This window comes from Dermacentor silvarum, chromosome 3 (genome assembly GCF_013339745.2).
Source record: "Dermacentor silvarum isolate Dsil-2018 chromosome 3, BIME_Dsil_1.4, whole genome shotgun sequence".
Taxonomy (NCBI): Eukaryota; Metazoa; Arthropoda; class Arachnida; order Ixodida; family Ixodidae; genus Dermacentor; species Dermacentor silvarum.
This window is the reverse complement of record NC_051156.1, coordinates 96,282,881-96,305,762: the sequence shown is the minus strand read 5'-3', so window position 1 is coordinate 96,305,762 and position 22,882 is coordinate 96,282,881. Positions and strand designations below refer to the sequence as shown.

At 47.4% G+C, this 22,882-nt stretch overlaps 1 protein-coding gene across 1 annotated transcript; it reads left to right on the top strand.

Moving 5' to 3' along the window:
* Positions 1-504: 504 nt before the first annotated feature.
* Positions 505-16,956, top strand: LOC119444582 (endothelin-converting enzyme 1). The gene is made up of 3 exons (XM_037708956.2): positions 505-1,093; positions 14,192-15,915; positions 16,548-16,956. The coding sequence occupies exons 1-3, from the start codon at positions 779-781 to the stop codon at positions 16,954-16,956; spliced, it is 2,448 nt and encodes an 815-aa protein (XP_037564884.2). The 5' UTR covers positions 505-778.
* The last annotated feature ends 5,926 nt before the right edge of the window (positions 16,957-22,882 follow it).

The following is a 22,882-nucleotide window of genomic DNA, read 5'->3' as shown; positions in this document are numbered from 1 at the left end:
CTTCGATTACTCATTTACTTTCCTTTGTTTATTTTTAATCACATTACCACTCGATTCGTGGCCTATCCACAAAGTGGCTTAGTGTTCTTAGATAAGGCATCATCATCATCATCATGATCACTACCACGCGTCATTCAGGCTACGAGCTCGCACCAGAAGAAGAAGAAGAAGGGGTAAGGCGTTTTCGATTGCACGCCCTCGGCTCTGCGATTTGCGACCACAGCAATCGAACAAAAGATGCTTCCGACCTCCGAGCTTCAAGACGATAAAAGCAAGAGGCGGCGTCGCAGTCGAAGAAATTCCACGAGCTCCAGTGGACGCCAATCTAGTCGGAGCTCCATTTCCACTGGCGAGCCTGAAGGGACGCGCCAACGGTCGAGCGATCCCGACCAAGAAGCAACCGCGGACGCCCCTTTGGAATCGGCTTTACCGAGAGGCGCGACCACCGCAACCACGTCGGTCGCCGAAATTCCCGCGAACGAACATCCTAAAATCAAGCGAAGATTGTCGTTTTACGATGGCGCCCAGCCCAGTACACCCGACGTCATCGCAACTCAGGAACAGCAAGACGGTATCACCGAACATGGTATGCGCAAACGGAGCATCGCTCCTACGACCGAAGTGCCATTTTTGGTGAAACCAGGAACTATCGACGGGCGCCCAGTACGAGATCGAACAGTCGCCGATGACGAAGGCCAGCCTCCTCCAGGAGAAAGCAACACCTCGACGCCGACACATGCACTGGGGTTAGCTGCAGGCGCTCGGACGATCAAAGACCATGCGATATCCGGGACATCGAACAAGGAAACAGTCCGAGACAACCGTGACAGTTGATGTCTGCAGTGCAAAGTTACCGCCTGATACGATTAAGGCGAAAACACGCTCCGGCTCTACCGTCACTCTGGCGATGCCCGTCGACACGGTCCCTAGACGCGGACACTCTGGAAAGTCGTCGACGCAGGACTCGGGGTCCCAGCGCGAACCTTCGTTCTCGTCCTTTATTCAAGGTCTCAAGACGATCAGCAGAGAACGCCACGCAGAACAGCGGGCCAAGCGACGAGGAAGCAAGTCTTTGATCTGGGACTCTGAACACGTGAGTTGAGCTCTTTCCTTTCCGCGTCCACGACGCAGCTCACACGCGATGAGAGTGCGATCTCTTTGCAATCTAAAAGGTGTCAAATATAGTCGTTGCGATGTTCGACATATCTTCGGAGTTGCTGAGTTGCGAAACCTCAGGTTTATTTTTTATTATAATTCTACAATTTTCCTGACTTAGTTCAAGAAATCGTGGGCCTTCCAGTGAAGACAGTTTCTTACCTGTCGCGTTTACAATAAGAGAGCGCAACAGTCCCGTCGCGCCTGGCGCACACTAGTAGCTTCACGTGGGCAGAAAACTGGTACGAAGGCGACATGGTTTTATTGCGATAGCTATTATATGGACACTCAAAAGCAGATTTCTGCCGTTGGCGTCGCCGTCGCCGTGAGGTTCCGCATGACGTCAACGGCGATGAAATCGTCGCCGCGCTCCGGACGCTGTATGTGCGAGTGAAAGGGCGCGAGGGACGCGCGCTTTCACGGGGAGCGAACGCACGTCGGATAGCAAACGCGCGTTCTGCGCCGTGCTCCCTGAAGGGCTGCAGAATTGAGCGTCTCTTTCCTCCTTTCCATATATAGAGAGCAATCGCATCTTTTTCCGTCGCGCGAAAGGGTGTGGGGGGACGGGAGGGAGGGAGGGGAGGCGACGTTTAGCTGGGGCACCAAATACGTATTTATATAAAAACGGCGCGCGTTCGGTGCGAACGCGGGCAAAACGCCGACGGCGTCGACAACAGTTCTGCGCGTTGCTGGTGCTGCTGCATGTCTAAGTTTATAGATAAAACTACTATCCTTACTCCGTATAGCTCTCTACTAATTTGCTATCTCAATTGGTGCTTCGCCTTTCGGGCGAAACTGCGCCAATTTTTTTTAAAAACGAACGCGCGGTGTTGAAAGCACTTTGCGCCACCTTCATATGTTTTATGGCACGCCGTTTAATGGCGAAGCTGAATTTATAATTGGAACCAGTGCTCAAAAAAAAAGTTTCCGTTGTGGTAGTCAAATGTGCAGCGCAACTATTTAAGTTACTGTGATATAGTGCTAGGAACTTGGTCAACTTCCTGTCGTCTTTTGCTCCGGCACCATGACAATATTGCATTGTTAAATAGTGTTAAATGAGACCGATAAGCTATATATGTCACTATCGCCACAGCCCCTTACAGCGCCCGATGCCTTGTCTCGCCATTATTCTTCCATTATTATTTTTTCATTGAGGCACGTATGTACGGAAGGATTAACAAAAACGTTATGGAGCATAGAAATCGTGAGAAAGCCTAATTTTATTGGGATTTTGCTCCTCAGTTTGCAACTTCAGCGGAGTATGTCGTAAGTGCGCGGAATACTATACCCACTGCACATTTCAGTTGGAGAGCACGGGGCTCGCAATAACGAAATGTCGTTTTATTGCGATAGCAATTGTATAGACACTTCAGGCGCATTTCTGCCGTCGCCATCTGCGTCGCCCGTCGCCGTGATGTTACGTAAAAGTCCAAGGGCAATAAAATGCTCGCCGCGCACCTTATGCAGCATGTCCGAGTGCAAGCTCGTGAGGGCGAGCCAGCAATCGTGGCTCAATCTCGTGCGCACAAGGGAGGAAGCGCGAGGGACGGGGTTGCGAGGTGTGCTATTCCGGGCCCGGCCCGCTGTATCTTGAAAGCCATCTGCCGCGGGGATGCAGTTCACCGTGCGCTGTGTTTTCGCGGCTTAGTTCGCGTTGATGGGAGACAGCACGAAGATCAATTTGCTCGCTAATGCTGCCGCGTTTCCTCACTTCAGCGTTTTGACAGCGAGTTCCCGCGGTCATCGAGTGAAATGTGTTCATGTTTACTTCTGCGCGTGACGCCATGCTTGTTAATTTAGTTAGTATGCCTATGTTTACAAGTTAATACGGCCGATGAAACTATTAACCTCACTTCGTACTAATTTGCTATCGCAATCGATGCTTTGCATATCGGGCGAAACTGAGACTTTTTTTTCGCACTGCTATGCTTCAAATATATTTTACTGTCGAGGGCACTTGTGAGAAAACCATCCACCGTGGGTGGCACGCACAACCTGAAAGGGCTCGAAATTGGCAGTTCATACTCAAACGCATCCCAAACCATAACGACTGAAACCAAAGTGTTGTTGATGCTGCACCTAACGATCGAATTACTTAAATTGCGTTTTCCACGAAAAGCGCGTTCGCCAACATAAAGCGTTATCATTTCAACAGCCGGTACCGTAGAAGTTCTGACTGCGGTGTCATTTATATGAGCTGCACGCACCAAATGCGTGCCCAGCTTTTGAGAAAAAGAAATGATCCGAGTTGGCGTCGCCCACTTCTTCGTTTTAATTCTACGAAGCCTCAGTCTTGTTGCGTGGCTCCCCGGCTCAAAGAACTTAGGTGGTTTTTGATGGGCATCGGGCTGTTCTCGTAGAGCGGCCAAAAATAAAGCAAGAAATTAATGAGTGACCAATTTGTGCGGAAAATGCGAGAACAGTGCGCTAGCGTTATGCTGTACGTCTTTCGCGTCCCATATCCATGATTGAAACCGCGTTAACCATATTTCAAAGTGTTGTTCAGCGCTTACTGGACACTTGTTCTGCTGAAGCTCAGGACCAACTGAAGGTGGTCCGGAGGAGACTACCATCAGGTGCTCTCTGCCTCCCTCTTTCTATATAAACAGCGGAACCTCGTTGATACGATATTTACTGGAGCCCCCCCCCCCCCCAAAAAAAAAAACCGTATCATACAAAAATCGTATCATACAAACCAAGCCCCAGGACGTAAGAAGACAGGCTTACTGGGTGACAAACTCGCTAGCCAAGCTTCCTGTAGCGTCGAGTGATACTGCTCCGCAGAACAGCGTTTTATGCGGAGCAGCATCAAGACAACCACACGAACCGCAGCCAACAAGCTTTTATTGAGCAACTTTAAAACAGCTCGTCAATTTTCGCTGAACTTTCTTTTTGTTTTTCAAAGTCCGTAAGCAGGTTCTTTTGTAAGATAACAAGTTCCTTGACATAGCTACGGACGTCACGGCACCACAAGGCCATGAATTCTGAAACAAAGGAACACCGTAGAGCAGCGTGACACGACTAGCGGACAAGGGCAGGCGTTACATTCAGCCACGTCACTGCATGAAGATCTCACTTGAAAAGCCAACCAAAACAAGCGCGAGCGAAAGCTGACGCGAGCAGGCGATATTCTACGAATGCCAAAATAGCGGTCCGGTGGGTCCGCATGACACAAGTTTCCCGCGACGCGTTGCCGGTCTGGAGGCGCGCGCTCTCTTCCTTCTTTAGCGATCCAGCGCCTCCACACCGGCCGTGCCCGCGCGTACATCACTGAAGGGGGCAGCTCTCATTGGTCTGCTTCGCTCGTGGCTCATTTGCCGCCAGGGCGCGCGGCAATATAAATCGGCCCAGGACCGATCCCTTCCACTGTTAGTAAAATCTGCTTCGCGGGAGCTGTTGTGTCGCGCGTTTTGCCACCGCCGGCGCGCAGTGCGCGTTTTTCCACTAGTATCGCCGGTCCTTAACACGTTGTTCGTGGGTGGTTGGAATGTAATTTATTCTAGTACACTTGAATATAAAGCTACGAGTTTCAGAAATACCAGTTTGCAGTAGTATCATTCAATTGCAGCTGAAAACGCGATCGTACACTCTTAGTCAAGTACCGTTTAATGTCCGGCACATATGCGGTATATTTTCGTTCCTGCGTAAAGTACTGCATATAAACAGACTTTCAAGCAACATTATGTGTGACAATGGCTGCGGCGGCAGGCTACGCCCGCTATATGCAGCCCCGAGCGGACCCAACGCTTATATGCAGCCTTGCAAATTTGGCGCGCAAAAAGCGCGCCGAAGCGTTGAGAGAGCGTTACAAAGCAAACGCTGTAAGGAGCAGTGAGAGTAATGCTTTGAGGGAGTAGTAAGTGGTTCTTGAGGAAAGAGAAAGGTTGACGCTATCTTCTGCAGCCCTTGAGGGAGCACGGCTCAGCGCCAACGGGGAGGGGTAAGTGGGAGCGAAAGAAGGGATAGAGTGGAGTCACCATGGCTGGGCGTAGCAAACCGGCAGGCTTTGAGGGAGTAAGTAAAGCGAAAGGCAGAAGGAGAGAACGAAGAGAAACAAGTCGACGCCTCCACGTTGCTTTCGTGGCGGAGGAGGAGGAAAGGCTGCGCCGACCGGACCGGGAAGGAGCGCGAACATGGCGTATTCCAGTGTATACGAGGCGATTGTTTTCGGTGGTAATTATCGTCATATCTTTGTACCGGCGACGTTATGCGAATGTGTTCGTGTTGTGAAGTGATCTGGTCACGTCGGTGAACGCTCTCGGTGATGTCAGTGATGTTCAAATTCACCGTTGTTACCGGAAATTGCAAAAAAGCAGTGCAACTTCGACGACTCGTGTGAGTACAACGGCCACACCGGCGATCAGCGGCGGCGGGCCGCCATTTGCGCTGGATCGGCACGCCAGGAGTGCGTGCTGTTGAGCTGCGAACCTGTGCCTAATTGGTAGGTCGATTTTTACTTCCTATACGGTACGTTTACTAAATGCTTAATTTTGACCATTTCATTATTATGAGCCAGCAGATAACGAATGTCGGTGATTTAAATATCTGAACGCGTGTAGTACTAATGCGAACACGCCCATTGGAAGTTTTGGTGTGTGAAGTAGTTATAACTGCAGGCGTAGCTCCGTTTAGGTTTCCCCCAATTGTATGGTTGCAGGCGATCTTTTTTTCTTGCGTAGTCAGGTGTCCATTTGTTGAAACTTTATGCGCGAATTTTCGTTAGGGCTTGCGTTTTATAGCGGCGCTGGTAATCGCATGTAGCGTTCTAACCATGAAATGTGCCGTTTTTTTATTCCTTTCGTGGGTTTTGCGTGATTAATTCATTGCGTTTCGTAGTTCCACTTTGGAAAACGACGGTTATATTCTGAAAAAAAATTTCTGGTGTGTTACACACTTTCCTCTGTGTAGTGTGTCGATTTGCGTAGATTTCTGGCTTTCCTATTTAATGCGTTGAGTTCACTTAAATTCAAAGGCCGATTTAGCTCGAAGCTGGCGTGACGCGACCATAATCAAATAACTCCGACGACGCAGCAGCTCCCAAGTGACGGTTTGCACTAGCTGCAGAATTTGCCACATTATCGTTTGGAGATAAGCAGTACACTCGTCACTTGTAGATGGGACGAAGTTCTATGCAACTGGCGAAATTTCAACAACGCGACATGTCACGTCGATTGTAGCAATTTCAAGTTTTATAGCAGGCAGAAAAATCTGGTTTTCAGTACTTGCATCGTTCTATAATATTGTGGGATAAAAGCGCTGCATGCATAGCTAAAAAAACTATGAAAGAAGCAAAAGAACATTACAAGTTGGACATTTTGCTTTTGTGTGGTGATTGCTATGTTGTGTTGATTTGCGACTATGATGCTAGCCCCAAAATAGGCCTTAATAAGACCTTTCTTATGAGCTTACGCTTCTCGAGTTATCAAATTTGTGCATTTTCTTTTTATTCTCGCTTAACTGAATTTTTTTCTAACAGGATTAAAGTGGGAAGTCAACATTAATAAGGATGCCACCAAAGAAAGCACAACTCCGGGCTCTCCATTGGAACGTTAGAGTAGACCACCGCACCGGTAAGCGAAAATCAGGCCAAAAATGGCTGTTCATTGCAGTGCGGACATATATGCTTACGATGAAGCACACGAGGAAAAAGCTCATATTTTGCCAGCTCAAAAGTGGTGTGGGGCTCAGAAACATACAAGTGTTTACAATATTGCTCGCATGCGGAGAACATTCAAGCGCTTACACGAGCTGTAATATCACTAGAGATAGACACGAATTTGAGAGCCTCTCACTAATTTCTGCTGATTTCAGAACAGTGGGAAGTCACTGACTATAGGTCAGCGTAAATGCAAGTACAACTGAATGCCAGTAAGTGTAAGGGACATATACGATTGCCCCTGAGAGCCAGCTGACAATATGGACCAATTAATAATTACCTGCAAGTGTGAGGAAATATGACTGTAAAATAAATAATAAGCCCAAACACATTGAGTTGATTTCGAAGAGGCCAAGTATATGTGAAATGTGTTTGTACATGACGTGAAGAATGCAACTGAATGTATGTTTCTCTCTTTAGTTGCTTGCCAGAGCATTATGTGTTTGTGCCTATTGTCATGGCTTGATTACTTTGTTTACACTGTGTATGCACTCATGATATTCAGAATAATTAGGGATGGACTTTAGTGTTAATAATGCCAGTGAAATTTCAAATACAATGCTGTAAATTCAAAGGTCGGACACAGTCGCATGTCTTTCACAATCTCTTATGAGTTATTCACATGTGAAGTGTGTGATATGGAATGTTCAGCTTTCTGTAGTTAATCATGGACACCGAGTTTTATAATGCTGACACGTGCTCTTGGAGAAAGGAGGTAGAAAGATAGGAAGACAGGCAGGTTCACCAGCGTAAATACAAGTGACTGTGCTGAGGAAGGGGTATAAAGGGAATGAAAGGCAACAGGACAGCCGAGATTTAAATAGAAAGGAAGCGAATGTGTGCACATCAATGCAATGCCGTGCACTACAGCAACAATCCCACATGTCAAGTAGCAGGGCAATGCAAGGGTGTTGAACGCAATCTGAACAATTGTTCTCTCCTCCAAGAAGGTGCAATTAAGCGCAGTCAAGTGTGTTTTTTATCCACACCAAAATGAGGGAAGTCAAATAAAAGACCTCGAATCTTTATCTCGCAGTCTCAGAAGTTATGATTAACATTGAGATCTGTTTCTTGGAAGATCACTACTATATTGGCCTCAAACAACTATTGAACAAACATAGTTCTAAGAGGGCCAAGGTGAAGCAGTTTTTGGAATCGTCTAACATTAAGTGGCATTTCTTTTTCTTTCCATGTACTACGGTCACCTGGATGGAGGCCCAGGAGTCATCAGGACAAATACCTGAATATATATAAATGATATCTAATGTGTTTGTGATGACGGAGCAAGTATGTTAAAATGAAACACATATTTAAAAATGCTTTTTTCGTCTTTTTAGCAACGTAAACATAAAAAACTTCACTTTGGATTTCTCGGCATTCACCCAACCATTGCGGCATGTATACAGAGTGTGATCCGCAAGACAAAAGATTTTTTATTTTGATTGGCTCCCAAAAGAGTTCTTCAATTCAAATACATACAAGGTGTGTTCGAAAAGAAACCAAACTTTTGCTTGAACATCTTTATTGGTTATTGTACGACATTTTATGCATGTACCCCTCAAAGTAGTCTCCTCTGCTGGCAATACATTTTTTTCTATCATCTCATCCATTTTTGGAAAGCCTCCTCGAACGCTTTTTCTGGGATGGCGCGTAGGTCTCATGTCGCATTGTCTTGAAATTGCTTTTATGGGTTGGAAACAACGTCCTTTCAACGTGATTTTAAGTTCAGGAAACAGGAAAAAGGCTTCTTGGGCTAGGTCTGGAAAGTATGGTGGATGGAGCACGAGAGTGAGATGTTTTGCTAGATAGCGGCACAGAAGGAGCGACGCGTGAACTAGCTCATTGTCATGTTGCAACGATTAAGTGTGGGTTTCCCACAATTCAGGCTTCCTACTGCACACAGCATCCCGCAAACGCGCTAGAATTCCTTGGTAGACTGCCTTGTTTACCATCTGACCACGTCGTACAAATTCCGTATGGACTATGTCCTTCCAGTCAGAAAACACCACCATTACCTTGATTTTTGCTGACTAATGCGTGCTTTCTTGGGCGAGAAGACTGTTCGCCCACCCACTGCGAACGACTGCACTTTTGTTTCAATATCAGGAGCCATAAACCCACGTCTCATTGCCTGTTGTGATGTTACAGAAGGTTTCATTATCATTGACAGTAGCATGCAGTTCCTGGCTTATTTCAACACGGGGGTTTCTGATCGACACTGAACAAACGCGGCACGAATTTTGCACTGACACGACGCATCTCAAGTTTGTCATTCTCAATAGGATGCCATGATCCTATGCTAATGCCCACTTCGTCAGCTAGTTCTCGAACAGTTAAACGACGATTTCCACAAATCACAGCACGCACTATCTTGACATGGTCACCATCTGTTGATGTGGAAGGTCATCCAGGCTTGGGATCGTCACCAGCCAACATTCCGCCTTGTTCAAAATGCTTAAACTACTAATAGCACTGAGTGCGACTGATACAGTTTTCTCCATACACTTGGTTAAGCAATTGAAATGTCTCTGTGAAAGTTTTGCCAAGTTTGTAGCAAAATTTCACACACACACGTTGTTCTTCAACCTCGTTCGTTGTTACTTTGGCACTAATCCAACAAACAGCTTGTACACGTGCGCACTTCGCCGGCTGTAGCTCACCAACCAATGGTCAGAGTGAAACGCGGCAAATGGCAGTTTGTTGTCTAAACCCGCTGCTACATGCGTTCAGTAGCCGCAGCGTGCTCTCTGCCGATTTGCGTGCTATTTCAAAAGTTTGGTTTCTTTTTGAACACACCTCGTACATTTTCATGCAGCGTTTTCATTCTTTCTTTTTTTCATGCTAGTCATAGATAGCTATTTTTATTAAAGCTGCGAGCACTTAGCTGTCTAAATTCCTCATTACATAACTTATCTATAGAAAATGTGACCTTACAGTAAGTTTAGTACATATGTTTGTTCTCTTCCTCGTGTTGTAGTTATCTGCTATATTACGTAGTTTTGGTTATAAACATAACATTCTTTAATGAAAGAGAAAACGGTGAACTAAGAGGCCCAACTTTTGTGGGTCGCCACTGCATGAAGTACATGCAAGTTAATGCGTTATGCTTGTTTCACATTTTAAAAGCTGCAGGCACTAACACTGCCTATCTGCTTTAGTATTTCCTGTAGCAGTGTGGCTTTTCATTGTTACTGTCAGAGCTTGGTATATAAGTCCCCATTCTGTGTTGAAAACCTACAGTGAAACTATGCTGGGCACTTTTCACTTTGTTGTATTGTAAATAAATCATTCTCCTTTGAAAAATATGTTTTGTCTGTGTCTGCATGAACGTACGTGTCTGCAATAATGTGCAGCATGCTTTCAGATGGCGTACACAGATGAAGTGGGCATTCCGCAAAAAGCATACTTAACGTTGTAGGAGAAGACCGTGTGCTTTTAATAACTGTACATATTGGGCGCAGTTGATATAACGAAGGCAGAGGCACTCAACTTATGTACACGACACCTAAATCCGAATTCGATCTCTCCTTCGAGATAATTAGGTATGCTAGAGGGCAGTCCATCTCTCCTGCTTGCAACCACTTCATGGCACACCTTGGTTTGCCGGACACAGCACAATAGTGCGTGCTCACTTAATACAGCGCGTGCACTTTATTGCAGTCTGCACGGTGCTTTCTTTTTTTTTTGAGATAACCAAAAGTAGTTTGTGCATGAATGCGGCTCGTCTTGCGCATGGAGATTCACTTGCATTCCAGATAGCAGAGAGTGCTCATTGCGGTGGTGCTGATCACACAAATGCAGCGCAAGATACGATGGGCAAATTGCGGTTATTCCACGTTAATTTTGCGTCGAAGTCATCGACTTGCAAGGGTATATGAATGGAACCGTGGTAAGCTTCGACACACCTTGTTATGCGAAATTTCAAACAGCTGATTCGTTCACTTTCAACGACAGTCGCCGCAGTAACAAGGTGACCTTAGCGTTTCGACCGCACCTGTCGCATTCCGACGGAAATGCAAAAACGCTTGTGTCGTTCTTTCAGTGCTCGTTAAATAACTCCAGGTGGCCATGATGAATCCGTAGCTCTATATTATTGCGTCCCTCGTAATCCACAGCAGTTTCCGGACGCTAAGCCCCATAATATAAATTCTTTAATGACGCCTCGATTTCTTACCTCCCTTCGTTCCTTTAAGCTCGACGGCACTGCAGGTATGGCCACGGTAGATCGTTGCAACGTCGCATGCATGCGCCTAGTAGGTGCAGAGGTGAAAACAAACTAGCGTGTGCAAAGCAGTGAAGCTTCAGATATTTGCAATGCTGTTACGGTAGGCTCACGGGCAGAGATACTGACGCGCCTTGCTGCTTCAAAGTAAACACTGAATCATTAACTACAACGTAACAGCATAATAGGATCGGTTCGAGAGCATTCTTCTTGATACTCACAAAAGCTATATATGTCAGTCTTTCGGACAGGGCATCCCCGTTGAGGCCAGCGGAGGTGAATGGAAATATTTGTCGGTTTAACAAACTTAGACGGGCCGGTAATATCCCGCCCGCTTATTCGACGTCTCAGAATATCGGAGCCGTATTGTCGTTATACCGTCGAGGCAGCGCAACAGCGCGGATCAGTTTTAACTGAACCTTCTGAACAAGGTTGAAAGTTTCTCAGACAAAGCCGAGTTCCCGGTTAAACAGTGACTGCAGCCGCATCATAGCGAATAAAGAGAAAATATTAAAGAACCACATTTGCCTGGCGAAGCAGTTTTTCTGTTCGTGCAGCCCCCATGCTCCGTAATCCTACCCCATTTAGCCTTTCCGCCCCACATGACAGCTGTTGAAAGCGCTATTCGTATACTGATGCTCATTTAAATACATCTACTGTCACCAACCACCTAAGCATCGGTAACAGCTACACAAACTGTGTGTATCACGCGCGATCGCCGACGGTGCACGATCGACATAAAACGACAGCCTGGGAAACACAAATGTATCTACAAATAGCTGTGCGAGTCCTCAGGGCAGCGTAGTGATGTGGAGTAGTGGTTAGCGTGTTTGGTTCTCACGCGGTGTACCCGGGTTCGATTCCCAGTGTTCCCATGTTTGTGTGAAGTGCGTTGCAATGCTTGTGTTGTGTGCTATCAATTTCCTGTAATGTGGGCATAGACATGCAATGTCTATGAAACAGCATAAAAAATACCCAATGGGCCGCATAAGATTTGGGCCGCCTAGTAAGCCGGACAGATTTGATCTGAAATACCGCATAAAGATTTCGGGTTATGCGTGACATTCACCAAGCGGCCCCCCTATGGGCCGTTTAAATGCAGGCCGCATAAGCAAGAGCCACATAAAATGGGCCGCATACGCAGTAGGCTGCTTACAGTAAGCGATTTATAAGCGTCGAAATTGTTGTTTTAAGCCGGTATTTGCTAAGAATCCACCGCATGAATATGCATTGCTCCTATCGGGCGTTGGCTGGGTAACGCAAAAAAAAGTATCATCCCGAAAAACGTATTACACAGAATCGTATCAACGAAGTTCCACTGTAGATACATATACCGCTTGCAAGACTTACCACCCGTCACATAAACTTTTTTCCACTTTGACACTTGTAATGCTTACGTATTAAAATATTGATTGTTGCTTACAGAAGGAAGGCTGTAATGACTGGCGCTCGTGTGAGGCTGGTTCATCCGCGATCACATGCCGCAGAAAGGTTACATTTCGCAGTCCAGACAGCTTATTATCTTCACGTTTTGGTGAATTACTTCTGTTCTCCTCAATAAATCTGAAGTGCGGGTCTTCTGCGGCAACGCTAGACAAAAGTACATTTCCCAATTTTAGCGCGCCGAATCCACCAGCAATGTGGAGATGTACACATGGCGCGTTCCTTCAACGCAACATTCTATACCTACAAGCTTTAACCTTTGCAAATAATGGCCCTATGGCATCGCAAGCGCAGTTACATAGGCAGAAAAAATAACTACTTCCGGTATTTTTTGCCGAGCCGCTTGAATTAGTGTCAGTATTACTCTGTGGGTGGATCAGCTCTTTTGATGCAAAGGCGAAATAAGAATCCCCCCACGCGTGCTAGAATTCTCTGAGGGCAATATGCGTCCCGAAGAAGCACCTGTGGCTGCACTGTAGGGCTTTGGACGCTCGTCTGATAAATCGCTTTGGGCATTGGGCAATAAAGGAGTTTGTACCGAGGCGGTACTGCAGCACACCAGCCGGAACGACTATACGCAGCTTGTCAGCAGCAAACAATGTTTTCCATGTCGGTTCCACGCTAACCAACACTACATTATACCTACTGCAGATATCTTTCGATAATTGTGAGTATTAGATTGGTCGATAATAGTAGAGACGTATCGTAGCCATGTATGAATAGATGTAAACGTTGAGAGTAGCACCGCTGGTGAAATCTTGTGAGACAGCTAAGGTACGCGAAATTTTAGTTGCCATGGACGGCAGTATTGCATACCTATGCTCGCGTAAACACGCGGTAGCGATGTATTAGGAAGGTTTTTTATTAGCTTATCTAAGTGGCCTTGAACAAAACATCTCTTTCTGCTGTGGTTTCTGCTATCACAAGGTGTCCCTACAAGCCCTTGCAACTCTCAGATACTTTTCGTGGTGTTGCACTACGTCTTCGTTCCTCTCTTTGGCAAATTCACGTCAGGGATGTAGAGATAATACAGGAATGTTTGCTTATAGACCAGACTTCTTCCCTCTGGCACCCGCGTGTAGAGCAAGCGTACACAATATCGACCCCTGTCAGCATTATTTTACCACGGACAGCACAGGCACTGATGGTTTGATGACGCGACAGCTGATGGCGAGCGAACACTGCCTCTTAGCGTATAATAAAAAGACACTGAGTGCTATGGCTGCTGTTCGTTGGCTTGTTCCAGAAATCACTGGCAAAAGATGGCTGCCGCCTACAAGCGCTGAAAATCAGGATTATAGACCCTAGCAAGAGAACCTGTAGCTCTCTCTCTTTCACCATAGCCTACATGATTCTGTCACAGCGGAGCCTAATGCGGGTAATCATAGGAAGTGTGTCAGCACAGAGGCCTGCTTTTCCTGAGTAATCTTTTTTTCGCGTATTTTGTCATGCAACAAATGCATTCTTCAGCAAAAGGACGCAAATGTACATAATGAAATGCGAGAACAAAATTGGCACGCGTCATTCCGAATGTTTCTCTGATTTTGTTCATGACCGAACGGAAGGTGTCGGAAAATTCACGTAATGAAAGAAAGAAGGTAAACTAAAAGCGCATGTGCTTTCTTGCTGTTAACATACGCGCCCATACTTTTTTTTCAGCACATAATTCTTGGCATTACGAATAAGCAAGATTTCTTTCTTGTTTCATTTTGCAGGTGCAGCGCCATTCGCAGATGGTGGTCAGAATAGCTGGTGTACCTATCACAGTGCGGCACATCCTCTTCGTCGCTATTCTAATGGTGGTAGTGACAATCGGGACAGTCGTCATCATCATTCTGTTCAGACGAGAACAAGAAACGGGTCCGACAAAGCCGTACTGCAAGACCAAAGACTGCCTCGTTCACGCCTGGCGTCTTACCGATAGACTGAACAGCAGCCTCGATCCATGTCAGAACTTCGGCGCTTACGTCTGTTCCGCTTGGTCCCCTCCAGAGGGCTACCTGGAACATTCCAACTCAGCCATGGATGACGTGAGGAAATCTTGGTTCCCACTGTTCGAAGAAATTCTTAGAGAAGGCGCCCAGATAATTCGCGTCGGCCGAAAGCCGCTATTAATGTACGAGACATGCATGGGCGACAGTAAGTTATACGGATCGAACGTGGACATTTTCTGGAAGTTCCTCAATGAGTGTAGACTGACCTGGCCCGAAGAGCCAGAGTCAAGTAACACCAGCGCCCTCGATGTACTGATAACACTCGCATTCAAGTGGCAGGTTTCACTCTTCTTTCAAGTAAGAGTACTCCGCTTGGTGCCCACACCGAATTGGCGTTTAACGTTAGATCCAGGCCCACTTATACCGCTAATGTACCAGCATCATCTCACGGTAAAAAATACCGGCGGGTACGCCAAGTACTGGGCTGCATTCTTCTACATCCTGAGGGGAAGCTATGACAAGAGTCGGATAAATAAGACGCTCATAGACTCAACAATGGCGCTGGAGGGCGACATATTCAGAAGACTCCTACTGGCCATGCGTCCACCTGTAGTCCGCCCAGTACTGGTGCCAATCGGCAAAATAAGACTCTACACTCCGCCTCTTGACTGGAAGCAGTGGCTGCGGGCATTAAAGCAGCTAGAACTTCAGCCTGAGATAGAATCCAACGACCAGGTTCTCATAACCGACGCAAAGTTTTTCCAGACCATGGCGGCCGTGATGGCCTCGTACAAGGACAGCCAGCTGCTGTCCCTGATCGCATGGTCATGCGTGCAGCTGTTGGCACCGGCAGTGGATTTGCAGCTGCTCCAGAACCGGTACGATCAAGGCGTCATACTGTACCGGCCGTACTTCTGCGAACGGTTTGTTGAGACCGCCTACCGACTCCTGGTGATTGCTCTCAGCTCTGTGTCACGCTTCTCAAGACAGGAGCGCGCCGCCGTCTCTGCAAACTTCGACCTCCTGGTTACAACCGCCAGCGATTTGGTCAACGACACAGACTGGCTGGATGCCAAGAGCCGACAACTTGCCGCCGTGAAGCTGTCTGCGACACACCTGCAGCTGTGGCCCTCCGAACGTTTCCTGGAGAACGAGGCACTCGACCGCATGTACGCGGCTTTTCCCAGCGCCCAATTGCCGTTTGCAGAATTATGGATCCAGTCGAGTCGGTGTGCAGCCGCTACGTACCGTACGAGTGCCAATATCGACGTCTTGAGCTACGCGGTAAACTACGCGCTGCCGTACCTGGTATACGATGCTGCAGGTGGCGCAGTCAAGGTAGCTGTGGGTGCCGTTACTCCGCCCCTGTACTACTCTGACGGGACCAAAGCTATGTTCTACGGGGGACTTGGCTTCTCCATGGCGGTCAATCTGGTCGCATCCATGGACAAACAGGGACTGCGATGGCATCCAAACGGCACTTTCGGCGACTCATTTTTGTCGAAGTAAGCGTTCCTAAAGTTAGCGTAATTTCCGAGCTTTCTGATTTTCTCTTTAACATGACAGTAACACAGATAAACTACTTTCCTAATACGATATGCGTAATCAACCCTATTTTAACTATGTCACCATGATACAACGTCAAGGCTTTGCACGGGATGATGCGCCGTCTTTGACCCTGATGTGGTTGTTTGAACTAAGCTAGCTTTTTTTAGGTAATTGTGCGAACAAGTTTCTGCACTACGTCAGAAAAGACAGTTTTGTCAGGGATAGCCTACGGATGTTAGCGTATATTGATATCCGAACTCGAAGAGCTACTTTTTAACTGATATATCACTAAAGAACTCTGTTACTCAAATCCGATCTCAAGTACACCCGACTCTACTTTGATACATTTATGAATATTTTCCAGAGAGAAGCCACCCAAATATTGCGAACGTCGTATTGTAGAAGTGATCTCAAAGCGCATAGCTGGGTGCACAATGTTTAACACTGGATGTTTGGTACCAAGGCTTTTCCACTAAAAGGACGCGGAAGTGCTTACTTAAGCATCAGAATGGCAATCTGAAATGTCTTAATGTCTTAGTGTGCTATTAACGCCACACCTCACTTTTCTTATAACTATTAAACATTACAGTACTCTTCTTCACAGCGCTTCTTCTCGAGCATACGACCATCGAGACGGCTGCCTGGCGGCTGCACAGGAGGCGCCCGTCGACGACCCCCCTACCTACCAGACCCGAACCGGCTCTAGGACCAGCGTCTTTCCAGAGATTCCCGCGCTCGAGGTCGCCTACGCAGCGTACAGACGTTCCATCAGCGAAAGCGAAGACAATAGTCCGCAGGATATCCCGCGGAATCTCTCGGGCGATCAGGTGTTCTTCATGACTCTGTGCTACATGACGTGCAGCCTTCCCGGAGCCGTAGGTCCGCATACCATCGACTGCAACAAGGCTGTGAGCAACTCGGAGGCATTCGCGCGGGCTTTTCAATGCCCCTACGGATCAAAGATGAACCCCAAAAAGAAGTGCACATTCTTCACCTGATAAGCCGGTGTTCCAAAGGACCCAATGATCGGGGCGCAATTTTCACCGCGCCACACTTGTCAACGAACACCACATGTCTGTCCATCAGTTTCAGCTAATATAACTGCCGCCTGGACGTTGGAATGCCTCGAGAGTAGCCCGCCGTTTTCTACAAAGCTATGATGCACTCTGCGTGAGGGCGTCAGTAGTGCGATTGGCACTTGGCAGACTTGCGTTTTCGTGGCGTCTGACGCACGCTCAAATACTGACGCGCTTTCTTTGGACGCTTGAAAGAGGGCGTGCAAAACAGGACGCCTCTTTTGTACGCTTTTAGTGCTGTTTTGATTTTGCTTTCTTGTTTTTGCTCGTTTTGAGCTCTCTGAATGTTTTATATCGGAAACCTATACTTTACCGTTATTTAGCAACACTAAATATGTGCCTAGCTCTACATCTCAGACATAAAACGTTGTCGTCATCTACCCCGTTTGCAGGCGGCTGTTTGCACTTTATTTGCGTTTTGGTCTGGTAAGCCGGGTTTCATGAACGTGTCGTAGATGAGAATGTTCAACGTATTTCTTGGCTGCGCCCAGAAGCACTTTCTTTTTATTCGAGCAAATTTCACTTGATAGTTAGCGGCTGTCGTCTCGGGTGTGTTCTCTGTCCCTACCTACCTTGGACCATTGAATATACTGCAATTGGCTGAAGGGTTGCTGGTGCATACTTACGGAAGGCTTGAAACAAGCCAAAACTTGACTGGTTTGAACTGCTTCCTGAGGCGAAACATTTCGAATGAAATTGCTATTAACGGGCATACACGATGCTTAGGGAGAAAAAAACTATATTTGTGACGCATTAAATTTAGGAGTTTTACGTGCCAAAACCACGATGTTATTATGAGACACGCCTCCGGGTGAATTTCGACCACTTGGGGCTCTATGCGGCCGCAGCGGCCGGGATTCGATTCTGCAACTTCGGGCTTAGCAGCGCAACACCAAAGCCACTACGCCACCACGGCGGGTCATTCTAGGACGCATTCTGTTGCAGCTCGGCTGCGGTTTTTGCAGCGCTTGTCCTCGAGACGAAAAAATTGAAACTGCGCACAAAGCGTAGCATTCTGCTGTCATGAAAACTTATTCAATACATTGAATGTTCGATTGCTAGGTTGAACTCGGGCGTGAACTCTACATTGATGTAGAGTTCACGCCCGAGTGATGAACAAATTTCCAAGCTGAGGATTATTTAATACGTTCATGGCAGTTACTGACGGCATTCATGGACAATAAGGTGCAAATGGAGCAAAACTACCTGAAAATCGCACCCTTTACCAAACGGTAAATTTATTAATGCGGAAATCGTTCTTTGCCCACTTCAACAGTTTTGAGCCCATCTATCTATCTATCTATATACCTAACCTCTCATGCCAACCCAGTGCTCCATGTTGCCTAACTGCTTGGGCCACTAGGTGGTCGTGATGACGTCATGGCTCGTCCATCGCCGTCATTCCAGCTTCGCGATCTGACTCGTGATGTCGTCATCACACCTTCTACGACAACCCAGCGTCCCAAGTGGTCTAATGGCTCGGGCAACTGGGTCACTCGTGGTTGGGATGCCATCGGAGTCGTTGCATTGCCGTCATTCCTGCGTTGTCAGCCGACTCTCGTTACGCCATCGTCTTCATGCCATCACTGTCGTACATTCGCGGTGCATTAGTTGTCACACCGCCGCCGCGATGCCGTCATGGTCGTTCTATTGTCGCCAATCTAGCATAGCCGTCCAACGTTCATCATGCAGTCGTCGTCACGCGGCCGTATTGTCATCGTCATCCCTTCAGTAAAATCATCTCACTGTCCTCATGCCGTCGTCGTCATACTGCCTTTATAGTTCCACCGACATTGATCTTTGTCGTTCTATTGTAATTGTAAAGGTAATTACGAGGACGTTCGTCACACTTGTTTGTCGTGTCGCGCGATGAGGAAAAGGACGCAGGAAAAGCAGTCGGACTCGTGATGCAAAATGCAAACTACATTTATAACAAAAGCCAAACTACACCCGGACAGAACGTTAAGGCACATGACACACATAATATGCTAAAAGTACTAAGGTTCCTATGAGTTCTATAAACACAGTTCGAAACAGCTCACAGTACGTGTACAGGAGATGAGAGGTCGCCGGAGTGAGGGGCGATGACGTGAAGATGTCGGACACGCCTCGATGTTGGATGGTGAGGAAATGGCTCTTGCTTAACCGGGGACGACCGCTCAGCAGTCAGCCTGCATCCGAGCCGCAGTGCACGTTGCAGGAATAGTCAGCCTGCCCAGCGGACAGCTTGCGCCCGAGCCGCAGTGCTCGGCGCACATGCGGCCATTAGCCAGGCCACGAACGGTGCTCCGCCAAACAGCTGACCAAGGAGACGCCCTACCCGCGATCCGCAATGCTCGTGGCAAGATCTAGCTCAGCAGGCCACGCCACGCTCCGAGCTGCAGTACTCGTGCTGGCGAACGCCTTGGCCAAGGGCAACGGTCGGGCCGCAGCCTCATGGACGGCCGCGTTCCTAGGAACTTTGATTGTCGGCGTCCAAGGCCTGCTGTCTTGCGTCTCTCGCTGACTAGGCACGTGTCTCGCCACGGCGCATTTTGCCACGTGCTCGCCATAAGTGGCCCAATCGTGGCAGGATGCATCTTAGGAATACCACTGGGCCATCGCTGATTTGGTGAGATCAGTCAAATGCGTGGTCCACTCGCGAAAGAGCGCGTGCATGCTTCGTCGTCGTCGGCGTGGTTTTCTTTCCATCATCACAGTAATCATACCGTCGTTATTCAATCATGATTGTGCCGCCATTGTGATGCAGTCATCGTCAGACAGTAACTATCGTGCACCCGTTGTCAGGCAGTGGCTGTCGTGCGTCCGTTGTCAGACCGTCGTCGTCACGTCAAAGTCGTCGCGCCTTCGTCGTCATACATGTTTCATGATACAGTTCATCATCGCGCCATTGTCATCATACGCTCGTCGTCATTCCATTGTATTCATACCTATGTCTTGTCAACGTTGTCAATGCGTCGTTGTCATACAGTCGCCGCAGTCGTCCCACCGTCGTCGTTCTAACTTATCTAATAAACACTTAATTAAACACACATAAAATGTCCGCCAGTAGGATTCGATCACGGTATCACCATCACAGACGCCCGCTAGGCCAACCATTACGCCACACAGGCATGCATCAAGGGGAACAATATAACATATGCTTAAGATTTCACGCATTTAATTGCAAGAGTCATGAAGCTGTATACTGCGCCAGGGAGACCAATTTCTCGTGTGATGGATTGTCATATTTGAAAGTTACTGGACCTTCCTAATTTGTTTTCACTTTGACTAATATGCCCCTACTCGCTCTCCACATTTTTTAAGGTGTCAGGCGCCGCTACACCGAAAAATTTTGTGTACTGCCCGAGCATTCGGCCTTACGAAGTTCAGCTTAGAAGCCCGGCATTCTACATCTGCCCAACGACACCACCTCCCGCCGGTCAGGCCTCCACTGCTAAGTGAACCTAGTAACATTAGAGAGGTTTAGCTTGTCCGGTAATCGGGTAAGCGCGGGCGGACCGGGCGTGGGATCGTTTTGCCGGAACCGTAAACGTGAGCGGCCTGTATGGTGCTACCACCTGGTGGCGTAGAAATCAAAAAGACAAAAAACAGCTAATATTTCTGTTTTGGTAATCTTGAAAACGTTTTGATGATCTTTTGCTTGTTAGCCGACACATTTGGAAAAATATTCGGCACATATCTGAAGGTGCGTAAAGTGTGTTTGTACATTTCATCCCCCACGAATATGCCGAACCTTGCTTATTTTTTGCGTCGTAGTCGCAATTGTTTTCTTTTTGCTATGCCTCGGTTTATATGAGATATTGTTCCATTGAGCAAATAGTCAGTGAATTCGTTTAGAATTGCTAAGCTAGCACCGACGCACGTGACACTCTCTAGATAGGTTAATCTTGCTTCCACTTGTCCTGAATGCTTTATGTAAAAATAAATAAAAAATATGACAGAACTCTTCTATGACAATCTGTTGCTGAGTTCAACTCTTAAGCAGTCAACCAATCACCAGATGCTATAACACACATTCCCGACTGGACAGTAAGTGAAATCAATTGTTCTTAATGTTAGTGACCCTTTGCTTAAGTAACTTTTCTTATAACGGACTTTTTACAGGAAGAAAAATGAATCAATGTACTTTTTTTTGTTTTTGCTTCAGGTGAATATTTTCTCAGCTGAGATATGTTATGACGTGGTTCAAAACAAATTTTGCTGAATTTCATAACTCGTCATCACGACGTTGATTGAACCAAGTGCGGATTAGCAGAAATGCAGGCATTGCTCGGATGCACAATCACTTCAGGGGAAAAAAATGTTTTTTTTGTAGCGTTAGCTACACTGGCCTAGCCAAGCCCGTTTCGCGCGGCACATCAAGAGCCGTGCTGCGCATGCGCAAGGATCAGTGATGTCACACGGCTTGCGCACCGGAGCCACCGGAGCCGGCACCTCTCGCGCACTCCGCCGCCGCCACACGCGACTCACCGCCGCCGGTCTGCGCATTCCAGAGGAGTGACGTCGTAGCCGTGGTAGACGCACTGGCGCCGGCGCGCGCTCGCTGTGTAGTCGCTGTCTGACACTGCGCTGGAGCCGCTGCGCTTCTGACTGGCGTTTGCCAGTGTGGTAGAGCCATGGAGAAGGAGAGCGCAAATGCTGCTCAACAGCGCAGAAGAACGGAGAAGCTTGACTCATAAGAATAATCTTATCTTAAGAATAATCTTAAGAATAAGCTAAGAATAATCATCTGAACCTTTGCTAACGCTACGTATATCCTGGCATAGCCGAGCTAAGCCACTGCAACTTTTTTTTAACCTGCTCGTCGAAACTGTGTTATAGTTCAGTGCAGCTATCGGTGTCGTTGCATTTGATTTTTCATATGAATGTTCCAAAGAAACAGCACCATCCAGTAGACATGTAGAAATATTTTTATTTAGGAAACGAACAAACTGAGAACAAAACAAGAAACAAAACCGAACAATTTCGTTCAGAGGAAAGATTTGCAAAGGCTGTAGATATTGTTACGGTGAAGGGAAAGAAGAAGGTGACGCGAACGAGAGGAAGACGAAGTCTCTGGCCGTTGCCTGAACGCCATATTTCTTCGCTTGTAAATATACATCCTTCTACACTCGTGGGCCTGCTTTCTTCCTGCAACATTTTGGTAGAGGTGCGGGGTACAATCACGGAACTTCGCAGTGGACGTCATCTACCTGCCGCCACAATGGCAGATCAACCGACACAACCGACAACGCCTCAGCAGTCCACGCCAACGGTCATCCTCACTCATCTGCGGGACCCGGGGACATTTTGTGGCACGGACAACACCGACGTCGAGGACTGGCTTGCGATGTACGAACGAGTGTGCGACAACAACAGGTGGGGTCCAACAATGATGCTAGCAAACCTCATGTTTTATCTGAAAGGAACTGCGAAGCAATGGTACGATACGCATGAAGCTGACCTAACAAGCTGGGATGTCTGCAAAGAAAAAATGCGTGACCTGTTTGGCAGACCTGTCGGTCGTCAGTTGGCAGCAAAAAAAGAACTTGCATGCCGCGCTCAGACGTCCACAGAATCCTATGTCGTGTACATACAGGATGTGCTGGCTCTCTGCCGCAAGGCTGATAACACCATGACCGAGGCGGACAAGATTGGTCATATACTAAAAGGTATTGCAGACGACGCCTTCAATCTCCTGATGTGTAACGATTGTGCAACTGTGGATGCAATTATAAAGGAGTGCCGGCGCTTCGAACAAGCGAAAGGCCGCCGCGTCCCTCAACATTTCGACAGGCTGCCCAATACCGCCGCGACATCTTCGTGCGCAGACCCGCCGCGGTTCGTTCAGCCGACAGGATCAGAA

Bases quoted from the DNA above. Each gene is read 5' to 3' on its own strand.
- LOC119444582 (XM_037708956.2), top strand. From the start codon at position 779: ATGCGATATCCGGGACATCGAACAAGGAAACAGTCCGAGACAACCGTG. The intron at 1,094-14,191 runs GTGAGTTGAGCT...TTCATTTTGCAG, and splicing joins TGATCTGGGACTCTGAACAC to GTGCAGCGCCATTCGCAGAT. The intron at 15,916-16,547 runs GTAAGCGTTCCT...TAAACATTACAG, and splicing joins GGCGACTCATTTTTGTCGAA to TACTCTTCTTCACAGCGCTT.